Source organism: Mesoplodon mirus (genome assembly GCF_964341445.2).
Source record: "Mesoplodon mirus genome assembly, chromosome: 19".
NCBI lineage: Eukaryota > Metazoa > Chordata > Mammalia > Artiodactyla > Ziphiidae > Mesoplodon > Mesoplodon mirus.
In genome coordinates, this window is record NC_138995.1 from 58,624,163 (window position 1) to 58,647,079 (window position 22,917).

The 22,917-nt window shown below is 52.9% G+C and overlaps 2 protein-coding genes across 4 annotated transcripts; one reads left to right on the plus strand and one right to left on the minus strand.

The window, feature by feature from the left end:
• Positions 1 to 619: 619 nt before the first annotated feature.
• Positions 620 to 16,463, minus strand: NOSIP (nitric oxide synthase interacting protein). Its single transcript, XM_082606200.1, has 9 exons — positions 16,334 to 16,463; positions 6,504 to 6,675; positions 5,814 to 5,919; positions 4,057 to 4,138; positions 2,449 to 2,608; positions 2,237 to 2,355; positions 1,893 to 2,080; positions 1,669 to 1,777; positions 620 to 1,386 (listed from the first exon to the last, which is right to left on the minus strand). Exons 2-9 carry the CDS (start codon positions 6,571 to 6,573, stop codon positions 1,315 to 1,317), a joined length of 906 nt encoding a protein of 301 aa, XP_082462326.1. The 5' UTR covers positions 6,574 to 6,675; positions 16,334 to 16,463; the 3' UTR covers positions 620 to 1,314.
• PRRG2 (proline rich and Gla domain 2) lies at positions 16,459 to 22,846 on the plus strand. Of its 3 annotated transcripts, none has more exons than XM_082606202.1 (7): positions 16,459 to 16,489; positions 17,929 to 18,025; positions 18,217 to 18,392; positions 18,565 to 18,604; positions 20,548 to 20,683; positions 21,520 to 21,651; positions 22,171 to 22,846. In XM_082606202.1, exons 2-7 carry the CDS (start codon positions 17,941 to 17,943, stop codon positions 22,187 to 22,189), a joined length of 588 nt encoding a protein of 195 aa, XP_082462328.1. In that variant the 5' UTR covers positions 16,459 to 16,489; positions 17,929 to 17,940; the 3' UTR covers positions 22,190 to 22,846. The 3 variants fall into 3 exon arrangements, with proteins under 3 accessions (XP_082462328.1, XP_082462329.1, XP_082462327.1); XM_082606203.1 differs by lacking the exon at positions 16,459 to 16,489 and adding an exon at positions 16,499 to 16,526; XM_082606201.1 differs by lacking the exon at positions 16,459 to 16,489 and adding an exon at positions 17,187 to 17,271.
• Positions 22,847 to 22,917: the final 71 nt, after the last annotated feature.

Here is a 22,917-nt window from a genome sequence, read left to right on the forward strand (position 1 = left end):
TAAAGGGATGGGGTGGGAGCTTGCCAATGTGGAGAGGTCTGTGGGTGGCAGTGTGGGAAACCTAGGGGAGGAAGGGTGCAAAGGATGTGGAGGGCAGGACTGAATGAGGCGGGTGCAGGTATCCGGAGATGGCTGACCTCTGGGTGAACCTGGGCTCAGCTATGGCCTTGAGCAGTGTGACTTTGGGCAAGTTGTCTTCTCAGCCTCAGTGGGCTGTTCTGCAAAATGGGTACAAGCATCCTCCCAAGACGATGGGACTGGGAGCTCAAGAGTGGGGCGTGAAGGCTCTTAGGGACCAAGGGAAGGGTCTAGAAGTGTCTGAGGGAGGAACTGCTGGGTTTCCGGGGCTCCCCAGGGTGCAAGGATGACCCACCCTCCTGCTAACACCTTTCCCTGCAGATGCACCAACTGGTCCTGTACCAGACAGGGGCTTGCCCAGCATTCAACGACACTCTGAATCTCGCCTGGGCATTAGATGAGAAGACCTTTTACCAAAACGAAAAGGTAGAGACTGTTCAATGAACAGAACAGTATTTGCATGGAAATCTCACTTTGGTTGAAAAAACTTGTGTGAGAAAGACCTGGAAGGACAGGACCTGGGTATTGCTCAGAGAGTCAGGACTTTTAAGACTTTATTTTTGCAATCTTTGCTTGACTGTATGCTCTGGTTCTCCACACTGCACAGGGTCTGCTTTTGTGATTCAATGGTTATTAAAAACATAGCTTTAAAGGCCACCCCTGCCCTCCTAGTCAAGTCTGAGCTCCGGGCAGGTCCACTAGGCCTGGTTGCTCTGATCTCCTCCCTCTCCTGACACCTGCCAAGTGCTGCCTCCGGGACTTTGCACTTGCGGTTTCCTCTTCCTCTTCACCCTCCAGCCTCCAGGTGGTGGGGGAGGGAGTGTTCCTGACCGCCTTCTCTAGACAGGTGCTTTCTGGGTCACACACAGCACTTCATTTCCTTTGCGTGTCTTATCAAACTTTACAAAGGGAGCGCGTTCCGGGTCGCCTCCTGGGCTTCAAATTTGGCTTAACTCAAAAGAAAGGGCGGGGATTTCTACAGTCCGTTAAAGTGGCGCCCTCCTGTGGTCGCGGCCCAGACTCCGACTTCTGGCCACTCAACCCACTTTAAACTGTGCGTTTGCATTCGATTCAGATATTACTGTTAACGTGAGACCACATCAAATATTCTTAGACCACGCTTTCAAAGTGCAGTCATTCCTGAGCGCACGCCGTCACCGGACTCCGGTGCGGTGAATGAAGGCGCCACACGGTCTGTCGCGTCCAACAAGCCCATTTATTTGGTTTCCCGCGCGCTCAGGCCTGCATCACCGGCCGGGACTTCTCGGCCTGCAGCTTCACTCCGGAGCCCGCGAAGCCCGTGCCGCCCTAGAGGAGGAGGAGGAGGAGGAGGAGGGGGAGATGGAGGAGGAGGAGGAGGAGGAGGGGGAGATGGAGGAGGAGGAGGAGGAGGGGGAGATGGAGGAGGAGGAGGAGGGGGAGGAGGAGAGGCGTTGGGGAGCTGGGGTGCCGTGGGGGCTCCCTAGCCCGCGAGGTTAGGTTGGGCCCCTCCCCCTTGGTGGGGCAGGGCCTCGGTAAGGGGGCGGGCCCTCTGGAGGCAGGTCGGGGTTACCGGAAGGCGAGGGGACAGGGAGAAGGGGTGCCACTCACCCGCTGCAGCACGATGATGTCGCGGTCCGTGAGCTTCCCTCCGGTCACGGGGTCCACCATGTCCTTGCGAATCAGCTTCTCCACGCACTCCACGGTGACCACGGCCCCACTGTAGTGAGGGTGAGTGTGGGGTATGACGATCAGAGGCCCCGCCCCAAAGAGAGAGCCGCACCCCAAGCCCGCCCTGTCCCGCAGGTCCCCAGGCTGTCCCCCAGGGGACTCACGAGGGCCGCAGGACAGCGCACGGCGTGGAGTTGCTCAGGCTGTCGCGGGTCACGGCGCACACGTAGCGCTCACTGCGCGTGATGAGCCCCACGCGGTCCACGGAGCTGTCGAGCGGCGTGAAGCGCACGGGCGTCAGGTCCGACATGCGCAGCGGCCTCCCGGACATGGGGCAGGTCACGATGCGCGACTGGGGAGCAGGAGGGGGGCCGAGTCAACAGGCGGGGCTAGAGCCAGGCGGAGGGAGGATGGGGGTCCCTGTGAGGGAGGGGAGGGGGCCCTCAGGACCCTGGCCCTCTCTGGCAAAGTGGGCACACACGGGCGCTTGCTGGAGTAGGGGGCTCACCGGCTTCTCCAGCTTGGTGGCCTTGGCCTCGGGGGTCAGCGATGGGATCCAGAAGCTGGGCAGCGCTTTGTCCTTGTCCTTGCCTGTGGGGCCCGCACTGGACCCGGGTCGGACATCATCTGCCGGGGGGGAGAGGGGTTCGAAAGCCGCACCCAGGGAGGCACCCGGCCCCACGGGAGCCCCACCCACTTTCATGTCCACTTCTCTCTCACCTGGGCAGTTCCCGGAGGCGGCCTTGGGCGTGAAGGGGTTAAGGGGCCGGCTCACGATGGCCGCCTCCTTCTCCAGGAAGCCCCGCACCTGGTCCTGCGCGGCCGCCTGCCGCAGGCCCTTCTGCTCCTCACGCCGGGCACCCCGCTGCTTCTCGTAGGCCTGTGGGCAGCCAGGCAGGAGCGAGCTAGGCATCCTCCTGTGGGTTGTGAGTTCGGGGCACCCTAGGTGGGGGTTGGGGTGCCTCTTTGAATTTAAAGGTGGGTGAACTGGAACCCATACAGGGGAGGTTCCTGGCAGAGGCTCTGTTTGGCAGAGGCTGGTGACTGCCTGGGTGGGAATCTTTAATCGGCGGCACAGTTAGCCATGGCGTGCCTCTGCTGCCTTCGCCTGTCCCTTCACCAACTGTAGGACAGTTAAGCCATTTCCGGTTTAGCTGGTTTGGGACTCGGTGGTCAACAGCTTGGCTGAAGGGAGACGGCCAGAGCTCAAACCCTGCCTTTGTCACTGATGAGCTCTGTGGCCTCCAGTAAGCACTGTGACCTCTCCTGGCCTCAGTTTCTTCATCCGTAAAATGGGCTGACAATGGTGACCTACCTCGGAGGCTCACTGGGAGGTTTACACAGGATGATTTTTTAAAACACTTAGCACCTGGCCTGGCATATAGTACGTGCTCAGTAAATGTAATTTGGGGCCATACGATATTAATTATACAGTATACCTGATCACTTGTCTATTATACAGTCCATGCAGTGTAGACTCTGTCCCTGCCCTCAAGGGCCCGAGTTCCAGGATAGTAGGGAGCAGAGAAGGTTTAGGGAGCCAGGAAGGCTCAGGCAGCGTGAGGGCAAGAGGAGACACTGCTCCGGCCACCCAGTGAGCAAGGAGGGAACGCTGACACTGACTGACGCTCGGGAGGGCTTCCGATGCGGGCTCCACGATGAGGGGCCACCAGGCTGGGTGGAGGACCTGGGCACAGGGGAAGCCACGCACTCCAGACCAAAGGCTCAACAAGAATCTGGCCCCCAGTGCTTCCTGAGCTCCGGAAAAGCCGGCAGGACAAGGAGGGAGATAGGGTCCCTCCTAGCCACAAAATGAGCTCAGCCATGGAAGGTGGGCCTGGCTCCAAGAAAATGCCTAAGAAGTTCTCATCTGTGAGCATTTCCCGCATGCCCTGCAGTGCCCTCTGGTTTGGCCCTGTCAGCCCATTTTAGAGACAGTAAAACTGAGGCCCAAGGAGATGAGCTGGCAGCCACTCATTTACCAAGTATGTCCCGAGAACCTAGGGCCTTGGGGTGGGTGAGAGCCCCGCTCCCTGCCCCTGGGGCCTGTATCAGACAGCCACAGGTAGAGTCACAACTGTGACAAGTGCCAAAGAAGAGGTGACAGGGGCAGGCCCTCAGGGCCCTGGACTAGCAAGAGGCCAGAGGAGGCAACACCTGGGCTGAAATCTGGAGAACGAGGAGAATTTAACCAGAAGTGGGAGGGGACGGTGTGCCTGGCAGAGGGAACAGCACAGACAGAGGCCTGGGCGGGGAGGAATTTAGACGGAAGGCCCAGCATCGAAACCACCTACCCACGCCTGCACCCCCTTCTCCCAGCCCCACCACCTTCATCTGCCGGGCGATCTCCTTCTTCTGGTGCAAAATGTACTCTAGGATTGCCTCCCGCTCATATAGGTAGCCATCGGGGCTGCAAAGAGAGGAGGGGATGAGAAAACATGGGCCTGGCCCAGGCCACATGGCCAGAGGTTGACAGTCACCTGCTGAACATCAGCTCCCTGCCCAGGGCAACCACTAAGCATCTTCTAGGCAGCTGCTCACTCAGGGCTCGGCTTAGCTCTCTGAGGTGACCGCACCGTTTTAACTCTCCTGGCTTTATAATGTTCTCTGATGCATTGGCAAAATCTCACATCGTAAAGGGTTAGCTCAGCATGCCTGGGCTGTCCAAACCCTGCACATTCCAACCGAAGGACTGGCTCCCGGGAGGGCACCTCTAGGCCTTGGAATGTCCTGCCTGTTAAGAGTGTCTGTTTGCCTGGGAGGCTGGGACCATGTGGTGTGAGCTGGGCCTCTGGAGGGGCTGAAGACCAAGGTCAGCCAGGCCTAGGTGACTAACCTCCAATAAAAACCCTGGACACCAAGGCTGGAGCGAGCTTCCTGGTGGGTAGTAACTGCTGCTGCGAAAATTAAGCGCTTTCCTGTGACTCCACTGAGAGAGGCAAAGGAAGCTTGTGCCTGGTCTCTCTGGGACTCTGCCCCATGTGTCTTTTCCCACTGCTGATCTTATTTATTTAAAAAAATTTGGGGGGGCTTCCCTGGTGGCACAGTGGTTAAGAATCTGCCTGCCAATGCAGGGGGCACGGGTTCGAGCCCTGGTCCAGGAAGATCCCACATGCCGCGAAGCAACTAAGCCTGTGCACCACAACTACTGAGCCTGCGCCCTAGAGCCCACGTGCCACAACTACTGAGCCCGTATGCCACTACTGAAACCTGCGCGCCTAGAGCCCATACTCCACAACAAGAGAAGCCACCGCAATGAGAAGACCGCGCACCACAACAAAGAGTAGCCCCCACTCGCTGCAACTAGAGAAAGCCCACGTGCAGCAACAAAGACCCAATGCAGCCAAAAATAAATAAATTTATTTAACAAAATTTTTTTTTTGTCCGTGCCACATGGCATGTGGGATCTTCCCGGACTGGGGATCAAGCCTGTGTCCCCTGTATTGGCAGGCGGATTCTTAACCACTGCACCACCAGGGAAGCCCAGCATGTGCGATCTTAGTTCCCCGACCAGGGATCAAACCCACGCCCCCTGCACTGGAAGCTCGGAGTCTTAACCACTGGACTGCCTGGGAAACCACCCCCATTGCTGTTTTTAATCTGTAACCTTTCGCTGTCATAAGCTGTTATTTGAGGGTAAGTGCTTTGCTGAGCTCTGTGGGTTCTTCTAGTGAAGCACTGAACCTGCCGGTGGCCTCGGGGACCCTGAACCACGATCTACTCTCATCGCGATGTCTACAAAATGGACCAGTAATTGAGCACATATTTAGTCAGTGGACTAAGTACCTTCTACCCATTATCTCGCTGAAGCCTTTGCCAGACGCTAAGAGGTAGGTAACAGTAAGCACTCCACACGTGAGCTGTTATTATGGGCTAGCAACTTTCCAGGAGCCCTACCCTCTCTGGTGAATGTATTCTTTTGCACACCCCATGAAGCGTACTAGGATCATGCCCATGTCTCAGAGGAGAACACTGAGGCTGCGGGAGGGTGGGTGACTTGCCAGGGCACCCTGGCTGTGCAGCCCCCTCCTGGCGGTTCCCTTGACCTCACCACCCTGACCCACCCACCCGCGTTCCCAGCTTACGTAACAACAGGGTCGTGGCAGGGCTGCAGAGACAGGCAGCAGCAGTCGAAGTCCTTGACGGCATCCCGGCTCAGTCGGATGTTCTGGGTGCCGTAGCCTGAGGCCGCTGGGGACAGGGAGGCAGAGGGACGGAGAGGCAGACAAACCTTTGGAGAGGCTCGTCTCCAAGTCCAGAGACAAAGGCACAGAGAGGACTCCGAGGTAGGGGGAGTCAGAGAATAGGCAGTCAAGAGCTTGGGCTGTGTGTCTGCATTGGGGACAGGGCTGCACAACCCACAGGAAGGCGTTCATCCCCAGAGTGTAAGTGACAGGCCCTGTCCCTGAGGCAGCTCGGGGAAGAGGCTCGTAACTGACTCCCCTCGGGCCTTCTGGCTCTGTGACCAAGCTCAAGCGTCTGTACCTCTCTGGGCCTCAGTTTCCGCCTCTGGAATATGGCCTGACAACAGTGATTGCTTCCTCAGTGGGTGTTTGGGAGGCTTAGCATGGAAGGCACTTAACGCAGTGCCCACGACAAGGCAGGGAGAAGGTGGCTGGCTCACGTGGGCTGTTACGTTTCCGGTCATGACCATCAGGCACGTGGCTGTTACGTACATGGTCGGGGGAAAGACACATGCCCAGAAAGCACAACCAGAGGAGCAAGGTAACATGGGGACTTCAGGGTCCATTTGCCCCCCGTCCCAAACCCAGTACCTGTGTCCTTCTTCTTCTCATGGTAGGTGTAGACGGCCCCCGCCGTGCAGTTCTTGCCGTGGCGCGTCATCCCGGGGGGTCAGGAAAGGGCAGCTGCAGGGCTGTGTGACCAGAGGGGGCCACGCAGAGAGGACTGGACCTTTCTGGCCCCCGATCTGATCTGATGGGAAAGCTGGGAGTGGGGCAGGGGAAGAGAGTTTTACACACGTTAAATGGTTAAGAAATGCCTATCCCTCCAAAAAAAAAAATATGGCACTTAACCCTGAAAAAGACCTGTAGTTTGCTTGTGGAAGTGGTGTCGGAAGGGGTACACGTTGTGAGTTACTGTGAGGTGGTGGAAGGAGGGTTCTCTGATGGAAAGTTCTAGCACCAGATGTGATCGGTGGGGCTCGTAACACGAATGGGGAACTGAAGCGCCCAGCAGATGTCGTGGATGTGTTGAGCGTGTGCTCTGTGTATGCCTACACGCTCATTTCAACCAAGCGCACCTGGGTTCATTTAGGTGCATTATGCCTTATGTTCAAACCGTCCCCTAATGTATCAATCGCACTGGAATAAATCTCGAGTTTTCAAAACAAGTGTTAGAGCAGAACTGACTGTACGCAGAACTCTGGCAAATCAGCAAGAAAAACCCAGCTACGCCAAGAGGAAAATGAGCAGAGGATATGAAGAGGCGATTTACAGAAGAAGCTCAAAGACTAACAGGTAGATGGAGAGATGCCTCAAATTCTCCTCACAGGAAAACCACAGGGAGACATCATTTTAAATCTATCACTAGGCTGGTGGGTGAAACTTTGAGAGGTGGATAAGATAGGAGCTGGATAGGGTGAGGGTGGGTGATAGGAATCCCCTCAGGTGATGCTGGGGGAACACAGGCCGGTGGTACTTCAGCAAAGTGAGTGCAGGCGATTCTGCACTTGGGTGTATGTGCCCGAAAGGCGACACCACTAGGGAGCCTGTGTGAGGATGTTCACGGTGGTGGTATTTATGCTGGAGGGGAGTCAAAGGCAACTGAATATCCCGCCCTCGTGGAATGGATAGTGACTGCCCCTCATGGAGACCACCCAGCAGTGAGATGCAACTGACTAGGTGTGTACAGAGCATCGGGGGTGACTTTTTTTCTTTTGGTACTGCCATGCAGCTTGTGGAGTCTTAGTTTCCCAACCAGGGATTGAACCCTCGCCCTCAGCAGTGAAAGCGCCGAGCCCTAACCACCAGACCAACACGGAATTCCTGTGGGTGTATTTTTAAAACACAATGCTGGGTGAAAAAAGTAAGAAATAAAACAATCTGCACATGAACAAAACGATCCATTTTAAACACCTGCAAACAAAAGATGATGCATATAAGAATGATTGCCCATGTAGGGGAGGGGACTGACTGGGGGATAAATAAGAATAAATGAAACAAGAAGGAGAGGGTTATATGGATCAAAGGAATAAGACCTGCCTGGGCTTGAGTCCAAGGCTGGCCCCCTACTGGCTGTGCCTCTGGACTTGTAATTTCCTCTCTGAGTCCTTTGGTAAGAAGTAGGGAGAACCATGGGATCTAGTTGACACGACTGGATTGCTGTGTGGACTAAGTGAGGTCATACTCAGAGCATGGCATATGGAATGTTCAGGAAATATTCTCTCTGGCTCTGTGGCTGAAAGGAGGATCCAGAAGGTGGGGGAGGGAGGCACAACCAGGAGCACCCAAAATGTACAGAAGCAACTTCATCTTTATTTCCTGGTTCCGGATGCTTGCAGAAACTTGCCTTTCACTTTCAAAACTCAAACACAAACCTCTCCTTGAGCTACAGATCTCGCACTCCCCCTACTGGCGTCTTCCTCCCAGAAACCCAGTTTTTGTTTTGTAGGTATATTTACATAGAATAGATGCACAGACCTTAAGGATGCCGCTTGATACGTTTTGACAATTGCATACACCCTCGTAACTAACCCCGCCCCGAATCGAGATGCGGAACATTTCTATCACCCCAGCCGCGGCCACTGTGCTGCTTGCAGAAGGTAACCTTGGTGAAACACCCCAACTCCACCCACCGCCCCTCCTCCAGCTTCCCCTCACCCCCAGCTTTGGAGCAAGTCCAGCACCTGCTGCCACCCCCCTCCTCCGCCCTGGCCCCCTGGCTTCCGCCCCAGCTCGCCCCTCCCCACTGGCACTCATGAAGGTCGAGTTCACCTCCTCAGGGACAAATTCCCCGCTCTATTCTTAGTTGTCAACTGCCTTGACCCTCTGCGGTATTTGGCGCTGGGCTGCTTGTCTTGTAGCCAAGTTCTCTGGCTTTGTGGACCGGGACATTTTCCCTCTGAGAGAGAGAGGAACCGCTACAGATGGAGCATTTCTTTCCTTCGCCAGGCAGTCATGGGAACAATCCCAAGGGACACTGCTTGACCCCCCTGACCCCCAGGCCAACTCTCAATCGTCCAACCTCAGCCACCCTCTGAGGTCCGTCCCACCCCCATCTCCACTTTGGATAGGGGCAAACTGAGGCACAGAAGTGAAGCCATTTGCCTAGGGCAGTGGTTCTCAAAGGAAGGTCCAGGGACCCCAGGGGTCCCTAAGATAGTTTCAGGGGGTCCATGAAACTATTTTTGTAATACTAAATCATGTTTGGGACTTCCCTGGTGGTCCAGTGGCTAAGACTCTGTGCTCTCGATGAAGGGGGCATGGGTTCGATCCTTGGTCAGGGAACTAGATCCCACACGCATGCCGCAACTAAGAGTTCACACGCTCCAACTAAAGATCCTGCATGCCGCAATGAAGATCCCACGTGCTGCAACTAAGACCCAGCGCAGCCAAATAAATAAATATAAAAAGAGCACTCTAAAAATAAATAAATAAAACAAATGTGTTTGCCTTTGTTCCTCTCCTTCTCTCTAGTGTCCAGTGGGGTTTTCCAGAGGCTGTGTGACTTGTGCTTGTTCATCCTTGGGTTTTAAAAATGTCTGTTATATTATGCGGAGTGAACAGAGCCAGGTACAAAAGGCCATGTGTTGTTGATTCCATTTATATGAAAGGTCCAGAATTGGCAGATCCATAGAGACAGAAGGCAGATTGGTGGTTGCCACAGGCTGGGAGAAGGGGGGACTGGGGGCAGGGGCGTGCAGCGGCTGCTAAGGGGTATGGGGTTTCTTTCTGCAGTGATGAAAACGTCCTGAAATCAGAAAATGGGGATGGTTGCAAAAACAGTGATTATACGGAAAACCACGAACTGTATTTGTGTCATGTGAATTATATCTCAATAAAGACAGTTTCATGTCTGTTTTCCTTTCTGATATGGCAAATCTTTTTTTCTTTCGGCCATGCAGCGAGGCTTGCAGGATCTTACTTCCCTGACCAGGGATCGAACCCAGGCCCTCAGCAGTGAAAGTGCCGAGTCCTAACCACTGGACTGCCAGGGGAATTCCCCTGATATGGCAAATCCTGATAGACAGAACTCCCACAAACAAAAGCTTTTTGGAGTCCTTGATGATTTTTAAGGTGCTGAGACCAAAAAGTTTGAGAACCGCTGACCAGGGTTGACCAGGGGTCAGCAGCTTTATTGTCTCCTCAGTGAGGAAAACCTCAAAAGAGAAAACAGAGCTACTACCATCTCATGTCACTAGCTTTTCAGAGAGGCCACGTCCAAAGTAACATCAGCTGTTATATATCCTCCTTCCCATTTTACAGAGGAGAAAACAGGCCCATGGAGTCCCCCAGCTGGGAAGTGGCAACAGAGCCAGACTCGAACCCAGGCAGCCGCAGCCGAGCTCTGGAGCCGTACCCTTAACCACGTGACAGCTGCAGTCCTCCTGGGGAGGTCACAATCCAAGAATAAAGGCCAACTCATTCCCGTTCTCCTACAAAGTCTTCAAAATCCAGCGTCTAGTCCACTCTCTCAACACATCTCAATTCAGACACGAAAGTTTCATTGGAGAAACTTGTCCTATATTTCGGGTTCATAAAATTTACAGGAGCAAATGTACATTCACACGCTCTGCTGTGTCAAATGTACTTAAAAGTTTTCCAGGAATTGAATCCAGTATCGATGCTTGAATTTAAATTAATTAAAATGAAATGATTAAAAAACACAGTCCCTCGGGGGCACTAGCCACATATCAAAGTGCCCCACAGCCTCTGGGGACTCGTGGCTACTGTGTTTAAAAAACATGACCACAGGGCTTCCCCGGTGGCGCAGTGGTTGGGAGTCTGCCTGCCGATGCAGGCGACACGGGTTCGTGCCCCGGTCCAGGAGGATCCCACATGCCGCGGAGCGGCTGGGCCCGTGAGCCATGGCCGCTGAGCCTGCGCGTCCAGAGCCTGTGCTCCGCAACGGGAGAGGCCACAAACAGTGAGAGGCCCGCATACCGCAAAAAAAAACAAAAACAAAAACACGACCACAATACCATTAATGCATTAATAATCCCTTACCATCCTTTCCTATCCAGCTGGTATTCAAATCTCCCTTATTCTCTCCCGACTGTCTTTTTCTGCAGTTGATTCGTTTGAATCCTGAATCTCTTGGGAACAGAGAACCCTCTGAGAACTAAAGGATGCTACAAGCCCCCTCCCTTGAATAGCGTGGGACACATGGATGCTGCAGGCCGTCCCAGGGGGGCGGAGACCTGTGTTAAAGGAACCCAAAGGGCCGATTACACTCAAGGAAATCACAGACACAAACAGGATGTGTTGGAAGCAGGAAAGAGGGAGCCCCCTAAGAGCAAAAGCGAGGCTCTGAGATGTTCTATTAACAATGGCTAGTATTTATTAAGAGGTTTGGTGAACCTGGCCCTGTTCTAAGTATTTTATACATATTAACTCCACCGGACGCCACAACCCAAACAGTCGCTACCAACAAGGAAACAGAGGCAGGGAGAAGGTGCCCAAGGTCATGCAGCCAGGGTCTGACCCAGGCATGTGAGTCTGTGGCCCTCACCACCCCTGATGCTGTCGGGCTGCAGGCAGCCTCAGGCACTGTGCTGACTCTCACCGTGGAGTGGGGCAGCTCCTGTAACCCTGGACCTCCCCTCTGGAAATCCCACCCCCTTCCTCCTCCCAGGCTCCATCAGGAGTTGCCTCTTCTGGGAAGCCTGAGTTAGGCATGCCTGGTGCTCTGACAATGCCCTGATTTCCGTCCATTATAGCTGCCACCCCTCAGAATTTCTCCCCCCAGACTAGAAGCCCCTAGAGGCGGGGCCTGGGTTGGACTCCAGGATGGGTCCTGGCACTGCCTGGCACCTGTGGGGCACAGAGATGTCAGATAGGATCAGTTAACCACTTCCAACCCTAGGGCAGGGGTAGGTGTGTAATCAATGAATGAATCATCCATCCAATCAATATAAAAGCACTACAGGAATAGAAATGACCATCACATCCTTCCAACACTTATGCACCAGGCCCTGGGCGAAGCGCTTCACAGTTCTGAACGCATTGGGTCCTTGGGATAACCTGCGAGGTAGGTTCTCCCCATTTTAGAGGTGAGAAAACAGAGGCCCGGAGGGATTAACTGGTCTCTTCCTCAGTCTGTTCCTTGACAGAGGAGCCCTCAAAAGGGAGCTTAGATCACGTCACTCCCTTCTACTGCTCCTTGGACGTGGCTCAAGGTGAAAAACAGCTTGGATAAAGAAATGTGGGAGGAATGAAAGAATTGGAAAGTCACCATTTTGCAACCCCTGATGACATAACTGATTCACTAAGGCACCTGATGGCAACTGGACATCCGCAGGGTGCTGATATTTGCTAGTAGAAAGCAGAAAAACATAGCTTTACAACGGCATGTTTGTGCTGTTCCTACCTGTATTAGTCAGCTAGGACTGCCAAAACAAAATGCCATAGACTGGGTGGCTTACACAACAGACAATTATTTTCTCACAGTTCTGGAGGCCAGAAGTCTGAGATCAGGGTGCCACCATGGTTGGGTTTTGGTGAGGCCTCTCCTCCTGGCTTGCAGATGGCTGGCCACCTTCTGGCTGTGGCCTCACAGGGCGGAGAGAGTGCTTCCTCTCTGGTATCTCCTGCTCTTCTAAGGACACCAACCCCATGGATTAGGACCCCACTCTTATGACCTCATTTAACCCTAATTACTTCGGGAAAGGTCCTATCTCCAAATAGTCATATTGGAGATATAAGATTTTGGGTGGGGTTGGGGACAAATGTTAAGTCTGTAAACACTACCTGAAGCCCCTGATCAATCTCACCATCCCTAAAAGTGGGACAGCCAGGCTTGAAGCTAGCAGCTCTGAAGCAGCCATGCCAAGATGCCTGAAGCTAAATTAATCAAGCCTTTCAAATTAATTTCCTGATTCTAGGAAGCCAGAGGCTATAGCAGAGATCCGCAAGAAAAGGCTAGAGAGTAAAGATTTTCACCTTTGTGGGCCACATTGCCCCTGTCACAACTACTCAACTCTGCCCTTGTTTGGCAAAGCATCCGTGGACACTATATAACTGAATGGCCATGACTGTGTTCCAATAAAACTTCTTTTATGGACACTGGTATCTGAATCACATATCACAAAATATTATTCTTCTTTTGATTTTTTCCAATTTTTTAAAAATTGAAGTATAGTTGATTTACAGGATTGTGTTAGTTTCAGGTGTACAGCAAAGTGATTCATATATATATTCTTTTTCAGATTCTTTTCCCTTATAGGGTATTACAAAATATTGAGTATAGTTCTCTGTGAGATACAGTGGGTCCTTGTTGGTTATGGTCTTTTCCAATTATTGAAAAATGTTAAAAACCATTCTTGGTTTGCAAGCTGTACCCAAACAGGTGGTGGTAGCCAATCATCTGTCTGACAAGGAATTGTATCTAGAATATACAAGAAATTTACAACCCAATAATAAAAAGACAAATAACCCAATTTAAAAATGGGCAAAGGATCAAAATAGACATTTCTCCGAAGAGGATATATAAATGGCCAATAAGCACATGAAAAAAATGTTCCACATCATTAATCATGAAGGAAATGCAGTCAAAACAGCAGTGAGGGACTTCCCTGGTGGTCCAGTGATTAAGACTTTGCCTTCCAATGCAAGGGGTACGGGTTCGATCCCTGGTCCAGGAGTGAACATCCCACATGTCTCATGCCTCGTGGCCAAAAAAACAAAACATAAAACAGAAGCGGGGCTTCCCTGGTGGCGCAGTGGTTAAGAATCTGCCTGCCAATGCAGTGGACATGGGTTCGAGCCCTGGTCCGGGAAGATCCCACATGCCACGGACCAACTAAGCCCATGCGCCACAACTAATGAGCCTGCGCTCTAGAGCCGGTGAGCCGCAACTACTGAGCCTGCATGCCACAACTAATGAAGCCCACATGCCTAGAGCCCGAGCTCCGCAACAAGAGAAGCCACCACAATAAGAAGCCCGTACACCGCAATGAAGAGTAGCCCCCGGGCTTCCCTGGTGGCGCAGTGGTTGAGAGTCCGCCTGCCGATGCTGAGACACGGGTTCGTGCCCCGGTCTTGGAGGATCCCGCGTGCCGCAGAGCGGCTGGGCCCGTGAGCCGTGGCCGCTGGGCCTGTGCGTCCGGAGCCTGTGCTCCACAACGGGAGAGGCCACAGCGGTGAGAGGCCCGCGTACCGCAAAAAAAAAAAAAAAAAAAAAAAAGAGTAGCCCCCGCTCACAGCAACCAGAGAAAGCCCACACACAGCAATGAAGACCCAACACAGCCAAAAATAAATAAATAAATAAATAAATAAATTTAAAAGAAAGAAAAAAAAAACAGAAGCAATACTGTAACAAATTAAAGACTTTAAAAAGGGTCCCCACTGAAAAAATCTTAAAAAAACAAAAACAAAAACAAGAAACAGCAGTGAGATACTACTTCACACCCACAGAATGACTACAGTCAAAAAGTCAGATCATGGGGCCTCCCTGGTGGCGCAGTGGTTGAGAGTCCGCCTGCCGATGCAGGGGATGCGGGTTCGTGCCCCGGTCTGGGAGGATCCCATATGCCGCGGAGCGGCTGGGCCCGTGAGCCATGGCCGCTGGGCCTGCGCATCCGGAGCCTGTGCTCCGCAACGGGAGAGGCCACAACAGTGAGAGGCCCGCATACCGCAAAAAGAAAAAAAAAAAAAAAAAAAAAAAAAGTCAGATCATGGACTTCCCTAGCGGTCCGGTGGTTAAGACTCCACTCATCCACTGCAGGGGACACAGGTTCGATCCCCGGTCGGGGAAGATCCTGCATGCCACGCGGCATGGCCAAAAAAAAAAAAAAAGTTGGATCATAACAAGTGTGGAGAAATTGAAACACTCAGCCGCCGAGGGTGGGAATGCAAAATGAAGCAGCCGCTTTGGAAAAGTCTGGCAGTTCCTCAGAAGGCTAAACACAGAGTTACCATTTGATTCAGCAATTCCACCGCCAAAAGAAATGAAAACTTATGTCCACACTAAAACTTGTACACAAGTGCAAGCAGCATATTCACAATAGCCAAAAAGTGGAAACAACACAAATGTCCATTGACTGACGCGTGGATAAACAAAATATGGTATGTCTCATACAAAGGAATATTATTTAGCTTTAAAAAGAAGTACTGACACATGCTACAAAATGGATGAACCTTGACAACATTATGCTAAGTGAAAGAAACCAGACAGGAAAAAGATTCCGTTTATGTGAAACGTCCAGATTAGGTTAATCCATAGAGAGAGGGTGTGGCAGTTGGGGAGGGGTGTGTGGCCGGGAATGATGGAGGAATAAGTGAAAGGCCATCACCATGTCAAAGAAGCAAAAAGACAAGTTCAGATGGTGGGATGATAATGGAATAACTGACCCAGTTTCTTCAATGAATCAACTGCAAGGAAAAAAAACAGGGTGGGGTGGAGGTGAGACTGTTTGAAATTAAGAGCACTTTAAGAGACATAACAATGACTTGAATGGATTCTGATTCAAAAAAGTGAAACTTCTTTTTTTTAAAGGTATTTTTTCAGAAGCAGAATTTGATTATGGACCAAGTAATAGGTAATATTAGGGTTGCTTTTGTAAGTATAATAGTATTGTGGTCATGGAGGAAAATGTCCCTGCTTTTTTGTGTGCGTGTGTGCTTTTTAAAAATTTTAAAAAGTATAGTTAATTTACAATGTTGTAAAAATGTCCCTGTTTTTTACACATGTATCCTGAGGTATTTACGGGTGAAATGTCACGATGGATAGGATTTGCCTTATATATTTAATTTTTAAAAATACCCAGCCAATATGTCAAAAAATACTAATAACTGGTAACTCTGGGCGATAGGGATTCTTCTATTATTCTCTCACTTTTATATAAGTTGGAACATTTTCATAATAAAACATAATAAAATATTAAAGTGAAATTGTTTTAAGGACCCATCAAGACCCGAGTTCACACCGAATCAGCAACACCATCAGGATGTGAACCCAGGACTGCCTGACCCCAAAGCTCCACAGAGGAAAACGTTAACCCTACAGCTACTCCGAGGGGGAAGCGGCTGTCAAAAGGGGGCAGGGAGGCGGCGGCAGGCGACTGCACAATCCTTCTCCGCCCTCCCCATCACAATCTGGGAAACGGAGGCCTGGAAAGGGGTGCTTCTTCCTCAACTCTCACTCATTAGACCCCTAGGAGACCCCAGTCTCCTCTTTCCCCTGGGATCCCCGGCCCATCCGTCTGCAGTGGAACTAAAACTCTCCTGAGAACTGCCGGCTGAAGGTTTGGCTACCTCCAGGGAGGTAGTCCGGCTTCAAACTTGGGGCGCCTAGAGTGCTCTATTAAGGACTGCCAGGAAGTCGGGAACTCAAAATCCTGTCCTAGTCTCCCTCAGGAGCCCAAGACTCTTGCCCACCGGAAGGTGATCTCACTAACACTATCCTTTCACCACCTGGAACTCACCTCACGAACGACTCCTCCCTCGTCGGTAGCTACTTCAACTGTACCCCTACACCGGAAAGGAGTGCTGTTTTCCCTCTCCGCTCCGCTCACTTCCGCCTGGCGGAAGAGACCGGAAGTAGGTCTGCCCCTATTTGCGGAGGTATCTCTTGTGGCTTGGTAAGTGCTCCCTTCTTCTCTTCCTCCCTCCGGAAACGTGAGTGGCAAGTCGAAGGTTCCGGTCAGTGAAACTGGCGTGAATAGGGGGCGTGCTTACTATATACTAGGCGTTTCCCTGGGCGGGCGCTTTGCGTCTCCCCAAGCCTGTGTTTAAGGACTAATCACTTCGCCCAGAGATTGTAAAGCCTGCTTACCAAAGTATATCATCCACTTTTCTGCTGCAAAATAAGAGACAATAGAGAAGGGACAACTCCTCTGTCCCCACTTTATAAATGGAGCAGTTGAGAAATCGGAAGTCAGAGCCGTTCTCAGGAAGCAGGAATTTACTACGGCATACCCACCTACCCCCAGGGACCAAGGCACAAGTTTCCCGCCAGTTTCTAGATACCTAGATATCTGGAGACCTAGCTGTTTTATTTCCCTAGCTCTATCTGGCGAGCTCTCTGGGGGGAAATTGGATAGGAGGGGACGGGGCGCCTATCCAACTCCCTAAGTGCCCCACGGTGTCGGAGACCCTGGCCTCCCTATGGGGCTCTGGACCTTAGACCCTTAATCATAAGGTCCCTTTAAATACGTTGCCCCTTACCTGAGTCCCGCCCAGGGCAGGTAATCGCAAACCACGCCCCTCTGGCCAGAAACCGGGATTGTGACGACTATAGTGAGCAGGGTAACCCCTCCTTCCTCTCCCCTCCCTTCTCCCCTGTCCCCCTTCACTGCTGGCTGCAGCTGGCTGAGGAGGCCCTGATTAAGGAGGAGGGGACAGTGCTCACAAGTCTAGGCAGGTAAGTGAATGTCCCTGGAGGCAGAGCCTGGCTTGGGGACCCTGGCTACCTGGCTCCCTGCTCTTCTGGGACCCAGAAGTTGGGGCCCCCAAACCCAGGAGTCCAGGACCGCTGCCCCCTCCCCCAGCTCCTGGACCCCAGGATACAGGCCTCTGGTTTTACCTCTTCTGTAATCTTTGATTCTGTGGCTGAATGTGGCAATGGGCACAGAGAGGTGGATATACATGGAAATTACCAGGAAGAAGGAATCCCTATCAATGGACATGTTTATGAGCTCCTACTTTGTGCCAAAACCCATGCTGGGGGCTGCAGACACAGCAGAAAAAAAGATAAACTCCTGGCTCTTGTTTCTGGAGGGACACTGCCTTTGCTGAAATCCTGCCTCTGAATCTTGCAAACTGTATGAACTTGGGCAAGTTCTTTTACTTCTCTGTGCCTCAGTTTCCTCCTGTATCAAACGGAGATAATAATAGCACTGTGGTGAAAATGAAACTGAGTTGATAGAGGTAAATGACCTTGAACAGTGTGGTCCGGGATACAGACCACGTAAGTGTCTGCTATTATTATAATTCCTGGACCACAGAGTCCGGGCGGGGAGACCTGGCCTCATTCTCCAGGAGCTGAGGCACTTCTCACCTAACCACACCTGGTTCCTAGCGTCCACAAAGTATGAGGAGCCACCGCTCTGTGCTGCTGCTGTACCTGGGATTGACCACCTGCCTGGACACCTCACCCAGTGGGGAGCAAGACCAAGGTGAGCGTTTGCGGGAAGAGCTGGAGTCCAGGCACAAACATCCACCTTCCTCTGGCCCAGGAAAAACTCTGCCTGCAGTTGCCTCCTCCCCCAGGACCCCATAGCTCTTCATCCCCTTAAGTTCTGGCTCCTTCATGTCCCCAGTCCTAGGCACCCTCCATTTTTCTGTCCCTTATGTCTTTTGGGTCCAGAAATCTTCCTGGACTCCCCAGAGGCCCAGAGCTTCCTGGGCAGCCTTAGGCGGATTCCACGAGCCAACCACTGGGACCTGGAGCTGTTCACGCCAGGGAACCTGGAACGGGAGTGTCAAGAGGAGAGGTGTTCCTGGGAAGAGGCGCGGGAGTACTTTGAGGACAATACTCTGACGGTGAGGGCCTGGGTCCCCGGAGTCCCTCTGTCTTCTCCAGGACCTGGGCAGGGGGGGTCCTGCCCCCCAGCTCCCTCTGCCCTCATGCCTCAGAGATCAGGGGGGGCTGGTTTGGAGGTGTAGAATCTCCCAGTTGATGCCTTTCTGCCTTCTCTCCTCCTGCCCATTCAAGGAGCGCTTCTGGGAGAACTACATCTACAATGGCAAAGGAGGTGAGTTGGGGGAGCCCTCTCATTCTGTGCAACTAAGGCAGCTCCTTTCTGTGGAGGCTGAATGAACATCCCCCAGCCCGATCTCACCCCCTCCATGTTCCATGCTCCTGAGTTCCTGGAGGGGGTTGGTAAAGAAATCCCCTCCTCTGAGACTAGAGCCCTTGCCCGAGGAACCCACCACACCTTATTCGGGGTAGGTCCCATGTCCCCAGGAAGGAGGACAGTTGGAAGGAGAGGTCACAGCCCTGAGGCCTCAGGCTCAGAGGCCCTGGCCCACCTGAGCCCCTCTTTGGAGTCCAGAGCCCCAGCCCCTTCTGCAGCTTGGTTGCTAGGGGGGTTGCTCCCTAGCAACGGGGCTGGGCTAGGCCAATTGGTGGAAGCCTGTCTGTCCTCACCTGCCTGATCAGCCCAGCCCCAACCCCTCCTCTGAGTTCTGAGGCCCCATCGTGGCTGCAGCCTTGTTGCTAAGGGGGGGCTGCTCCTTAGCAACAAAGCCTGGCCAGGCTGGACCAAGGAAGACAGCAGCACTCACTACCTGGTTGGCTTCCCCTCCCCCACAACCCCATCCTGGCTTCAGCCTGGTTGCTAAGGAGGCCTTCTTCCTAGCAACCACACCTAACCAAGCTCAGGACCCAAGGCCTCCTGCCCACAGGAGGACCCCCCTCCAGGCACCGGGCATCTCACCCCTGAGTGGCCTGGTTGCTAGGGGTGTTTCCACCTTAGCAACAGGCCCTAAGTCTGGGCTGAAGTCCTCACATTGGTTGCTAGGGGAGGTAACTGCTTTGCTACAGGCCTATCAAGGCCTGTTGGCTTCTCTAGTCCACCTGAAACATGTCGGAATCAGGAAGCCCGTCCCCCACCCCCCCTTCTTAGTGCAGCTTTTTGCTAAGAGGGCTAAAAGCCTGAGGTTTACTGTTTGAGGAAAGTCCCCCCTACCCAGTGCTAAAGGAAGTTTCCCCAGCATCAAGACCTAGCAAGGCCTCACAAAGCCAGGGCCCTCCCTGTGCCCCACCCCCCTTTTCCTCAGACAAGAAGCCTCGATTGCTAAAGGCGCTTCACCTTAGCCAAGGGTCCACATGAGTTCTAAACACCAGCAATCTGTTTTTGAGGGGATGTCCCTACATTCCTCCTTGATAGATAAGTTCTTCCTAGCCTTCTGGTAAGGCCTTGCCCCTCCTTAGCCTGGTTGGTAAAAGGTATTGCATTCCAGAGGGGATGGGGTTGCCAGATAAAATACAAGACAGCTCTCCCCCAGCCCAGTTAAATGTGAATTTCAAATACACAGGAATAATTTTTTAGTATATCTCATATATTCCATGGGACATACTTATACTAAAAAATTAGAATTCCCTGGCAGTCCAGTGGTTAGGACTCCGTGCTTCCACTGCAGGGGGCATGGATGGGTTCGATCCCTGGTCGGGGAACTAAGATCCTGCATGCCGTCTGTGGTGGCCAAAAAAAAGAAATTCACTGTTTATGTAAAATTCACATTTAACTGGGTATCCTCATTAGTATTTGCTAAATCTGGCAATGCTCAGTATGGGGGTTCAGAGAGTTGGCTGTCTGAACTCCCTACCCTAAGTAAGCATGTCAACTGCCATCTTAGGAGGGTTCTCTCTCCTCTTAGAGAGACAATTGCCCTATTTTCTAGTCTCAGATGAGGTCATCCCAGGCCCTTTCTGCATTTAATTCATTGCATTTTTGCACCCTATTCGGGAGGGGTTATTATTCCCATTTTACAGAGCAGGAAATGGAGGCTCACAGAAATGAGTGAGGTGAGTTGCCTGAGTTCACACAGCTAGGAAGTGGCCCCAGCTCTGCCTTCTTGGCCAGTCATCTTCCCTCAGGGGAAATCTGGAAAGGTTTCCCCTACCTCAGGGGAAGGTATCTGGATGTTGGAGAGGGTGACAGCTCCTAACGCTGTGCCCTCCTCCCCCCCATAGGACGTGGACGAGGGGACGTAGCAAGCATGGCTGTGGGACTGACAGTGGGCATCCTGCTCATGGTCCTGGCCAGCCTTGGAGCCTTTTGGTATCTGCATTGCCGTCAGGAGCGAGGCCAGCAGCCCTGTCCTCAAGAGTAAGGGGGCTTTGGGGAGGAGGGGCTGGGGAGCAGTGAAGGGAGGAAGGGTCAACCTAAGGAGATGGGCCAGATTGGGGGCGGTTGGGCGCTGCTGAAAGATCTGAGGAGACCGTCATGTGGAGAGTGAGTCTGTGAGATTCTGTGTCCAGTTGTGGCATCTCTCTGATTATATCCACAGCACCTGGCACAAAGTAGGAATTCATTCAATATTTGCTGCCTGGCTGTCTTTGCAGTACCAGTTTTATGTGTGATTATCATTCTGTGGGTATTATATCTGGTGAGGCTGCAGCCTGTGGTCTGTGGGATGTCAGTTTCCGTGGTGACAAGGTGTAGCTGTGTTTCTGTGTGCCTGTGTCAGTTGTCTAGGTGTGTCTCTCAGTGGCAGGGTCGAAGAGAGGGCTTGAGCATTAGTCTTGAAGGATAGTGGGTCCAAAGGTTTCTAGGAAGAGTTTTTTGTGAAGAGTGGATCTGGGAAATTTGTGGCTGAGTGTATCTCTGTTGTGTCTGTCTGTTTCTTGTGTGTGTCTGCCTGCCTCTCTGCAGGGCTGCCTCTTTCTCCACGACTCTCTGCTTGTATCTGGAGCACCTGTGTCTGTGAACGAGTCTGTCTCAGCAGTTGTTGATTTCTGTGGCTGCCTGTCCCTGTGCATCTGCCTGTCACTTCGAGGTGCTTTTCTGTGTGTAGAGTCAGGTTGAAGGTGACCCTCTTTTTCCTTGGTCCACCTCCCTTCCACCTCTGTCTCCCCACCACCCTCAGTGTCTCTGTCTCCCTACGTCTTTCCTCCTTCTCCCAAGGCTCTCTATCCTGCTAACAGTGCACCTTCTGTCCCCAGGGCCGAGCTCATCAGTCCCCTGAGCTCTCTGAGCCCGCCGACGCCCCTACCCCCACCCTCAGGCCTCCCCACCTACGAGCAGGCGCTGGCGGCCTCTGGGGTGCACGACGCACCACCGCCCCCCTACGCCAGGTATGGGGCTGGGCTTCTGCCTGTGGGCGGGGCGCAGAGGGGAGGGCACTGCCGGAGGAGGGGCGCGGGCTTAGGGGCGGGATTTGGAATTTTGAGTTTATTATCCGGGGCGAGGCTTGGAGGGCGGGGGCGTGGCCCGAAGCGTGTGTGTGTGTGTGTGTGTGTGTGTGTGTGTGTGTCTGTCTGTCTGTCTGTCTGTCTGTATGTCTGTCTGTCAGAGCGGGGGCGTGGCTTAGCCGTGTGTGTGTGTGTGTGTGTGTGTGTGTGTGTGTGTGTGTAGTATTATAGGTGTATGTGTTTGTGTAGTATTATAGGGGTGTGTGTGTGTTTGTGTAGTATTATAGGTGTGTTTGTGTAGTATTATAGGGGTGTGTGTATTATAGGGGTGTGTGTGTGTGTGTGTGTAGTATCATAGGGGGGTGGATAGGCTGAGACGCCCAGGGTGGGTCAGAGTGGTCTTGGTTGAGGGGGCAAAAACAGCCGGGACTTTGACTCCCCACTGTGCCCCTCCCCTTGCAGCCTCTGGAGGCCGCGCTGAAGAGCTGTTTCGGAGCCGGGGTTCTCCGAACCGTGCCCCAGATTCATACCGGATTCCGGAAACCCCCAGGCCTCTTAAACTCCGGAGCTGAGCTTGGAGGGGTGACGGCAGTAGGGATCGTCCGGCCCGAGGCCTACCCTAACACACGTGTTTCCGCCGCCTACGGATACACGCAAGTTCCCGGGCAACGTGTTCCCGCGTACCGGCGCCTCGCAGACCCCCACACTCTCCTAATAGTGGGGGTACGCACCAGCCCCGCTCCCGGGATAGGCGTGCGTGGAAACTCCGACTCAGGCGCGCAGTGCCTCGCAGACTCGCGTGTCAGCAGGTGTGACACGGCCATCTCCCTCAATGTCACGGGCCACGGACAGGCAGAGCCCCGCCTGTGTACACGCGTGTTTTCGTGTGCTCCCCGTGCGCACACGGGGGCACTCTGCAATCCAGGGAAAGGGTGGGGGGCATATTTGCAAGCGTGCTTGGTTGGGGGCAGGCGCACACTGCACCTGGGGGACTGGAGTTGAGCTCTTTCCCTAAATAAAAACCCTTTGGAAAAGAGACCCAGAAGAGTGAAATAATGCAAAAAAAAAAAAAAACCAAATAAACTGAACCGCGTTCCCGGGCGCGTCTGCGCACGGCAGAGCTGGCTTTCTGTACAAACGCTGCGCCCTACACCCTCAGGCCCTGCTAACGCTCTGTGTCTGCCCCTCTCTCTCTCTCTCTCTTTTTTT

Bases quoted from the DNA above. Each gene is read 5' to 3' on its own strand.
- PRRG2 (XM_082606202.1), top strand. From the start codon at position 17,941: ATGAGGAGCCACCGCTCTGTGCTGCTGCTGTACCTGGGATTGACCACC. The intron at 18,605-20,547 runs GTGAGTTGGGGG...TCCCCCCCATAG, and splicing joins CATCTACAATGGCAAAGGAG to GACGTGGACGAGGGGACGTA. The intron at 20,684-21,519 runs GTAAGGGGGCTT...TTCTGTCCCCAG, and splicing joins CAGCAGCCCTGTCCTCAAGA to GGCCGAGCTCATCAGTCCCC.
- NOSIP (XM_082606200.1), bottom strand. From the start codon at position 6,573: ATGACGCGCCACGGCAAGAACTGCACGGCGGGGGCCGTCTACACCTAC. The intron at 5,920-6,503 runs GTACTGGGTTTG...CCCTGTCCCCAG, and splicing joins TGAGAAGAAGAAGGACACAG to CGGCCTCAGGCTACGGCACC. The intron at 2,609-4,056 runs GTGGTGGGGCTG...GGCTGCCCACAG, and splicing joins AGATCGCCCGGCAGATGAAG to GCCTACGAGAAGCAGCGGGG.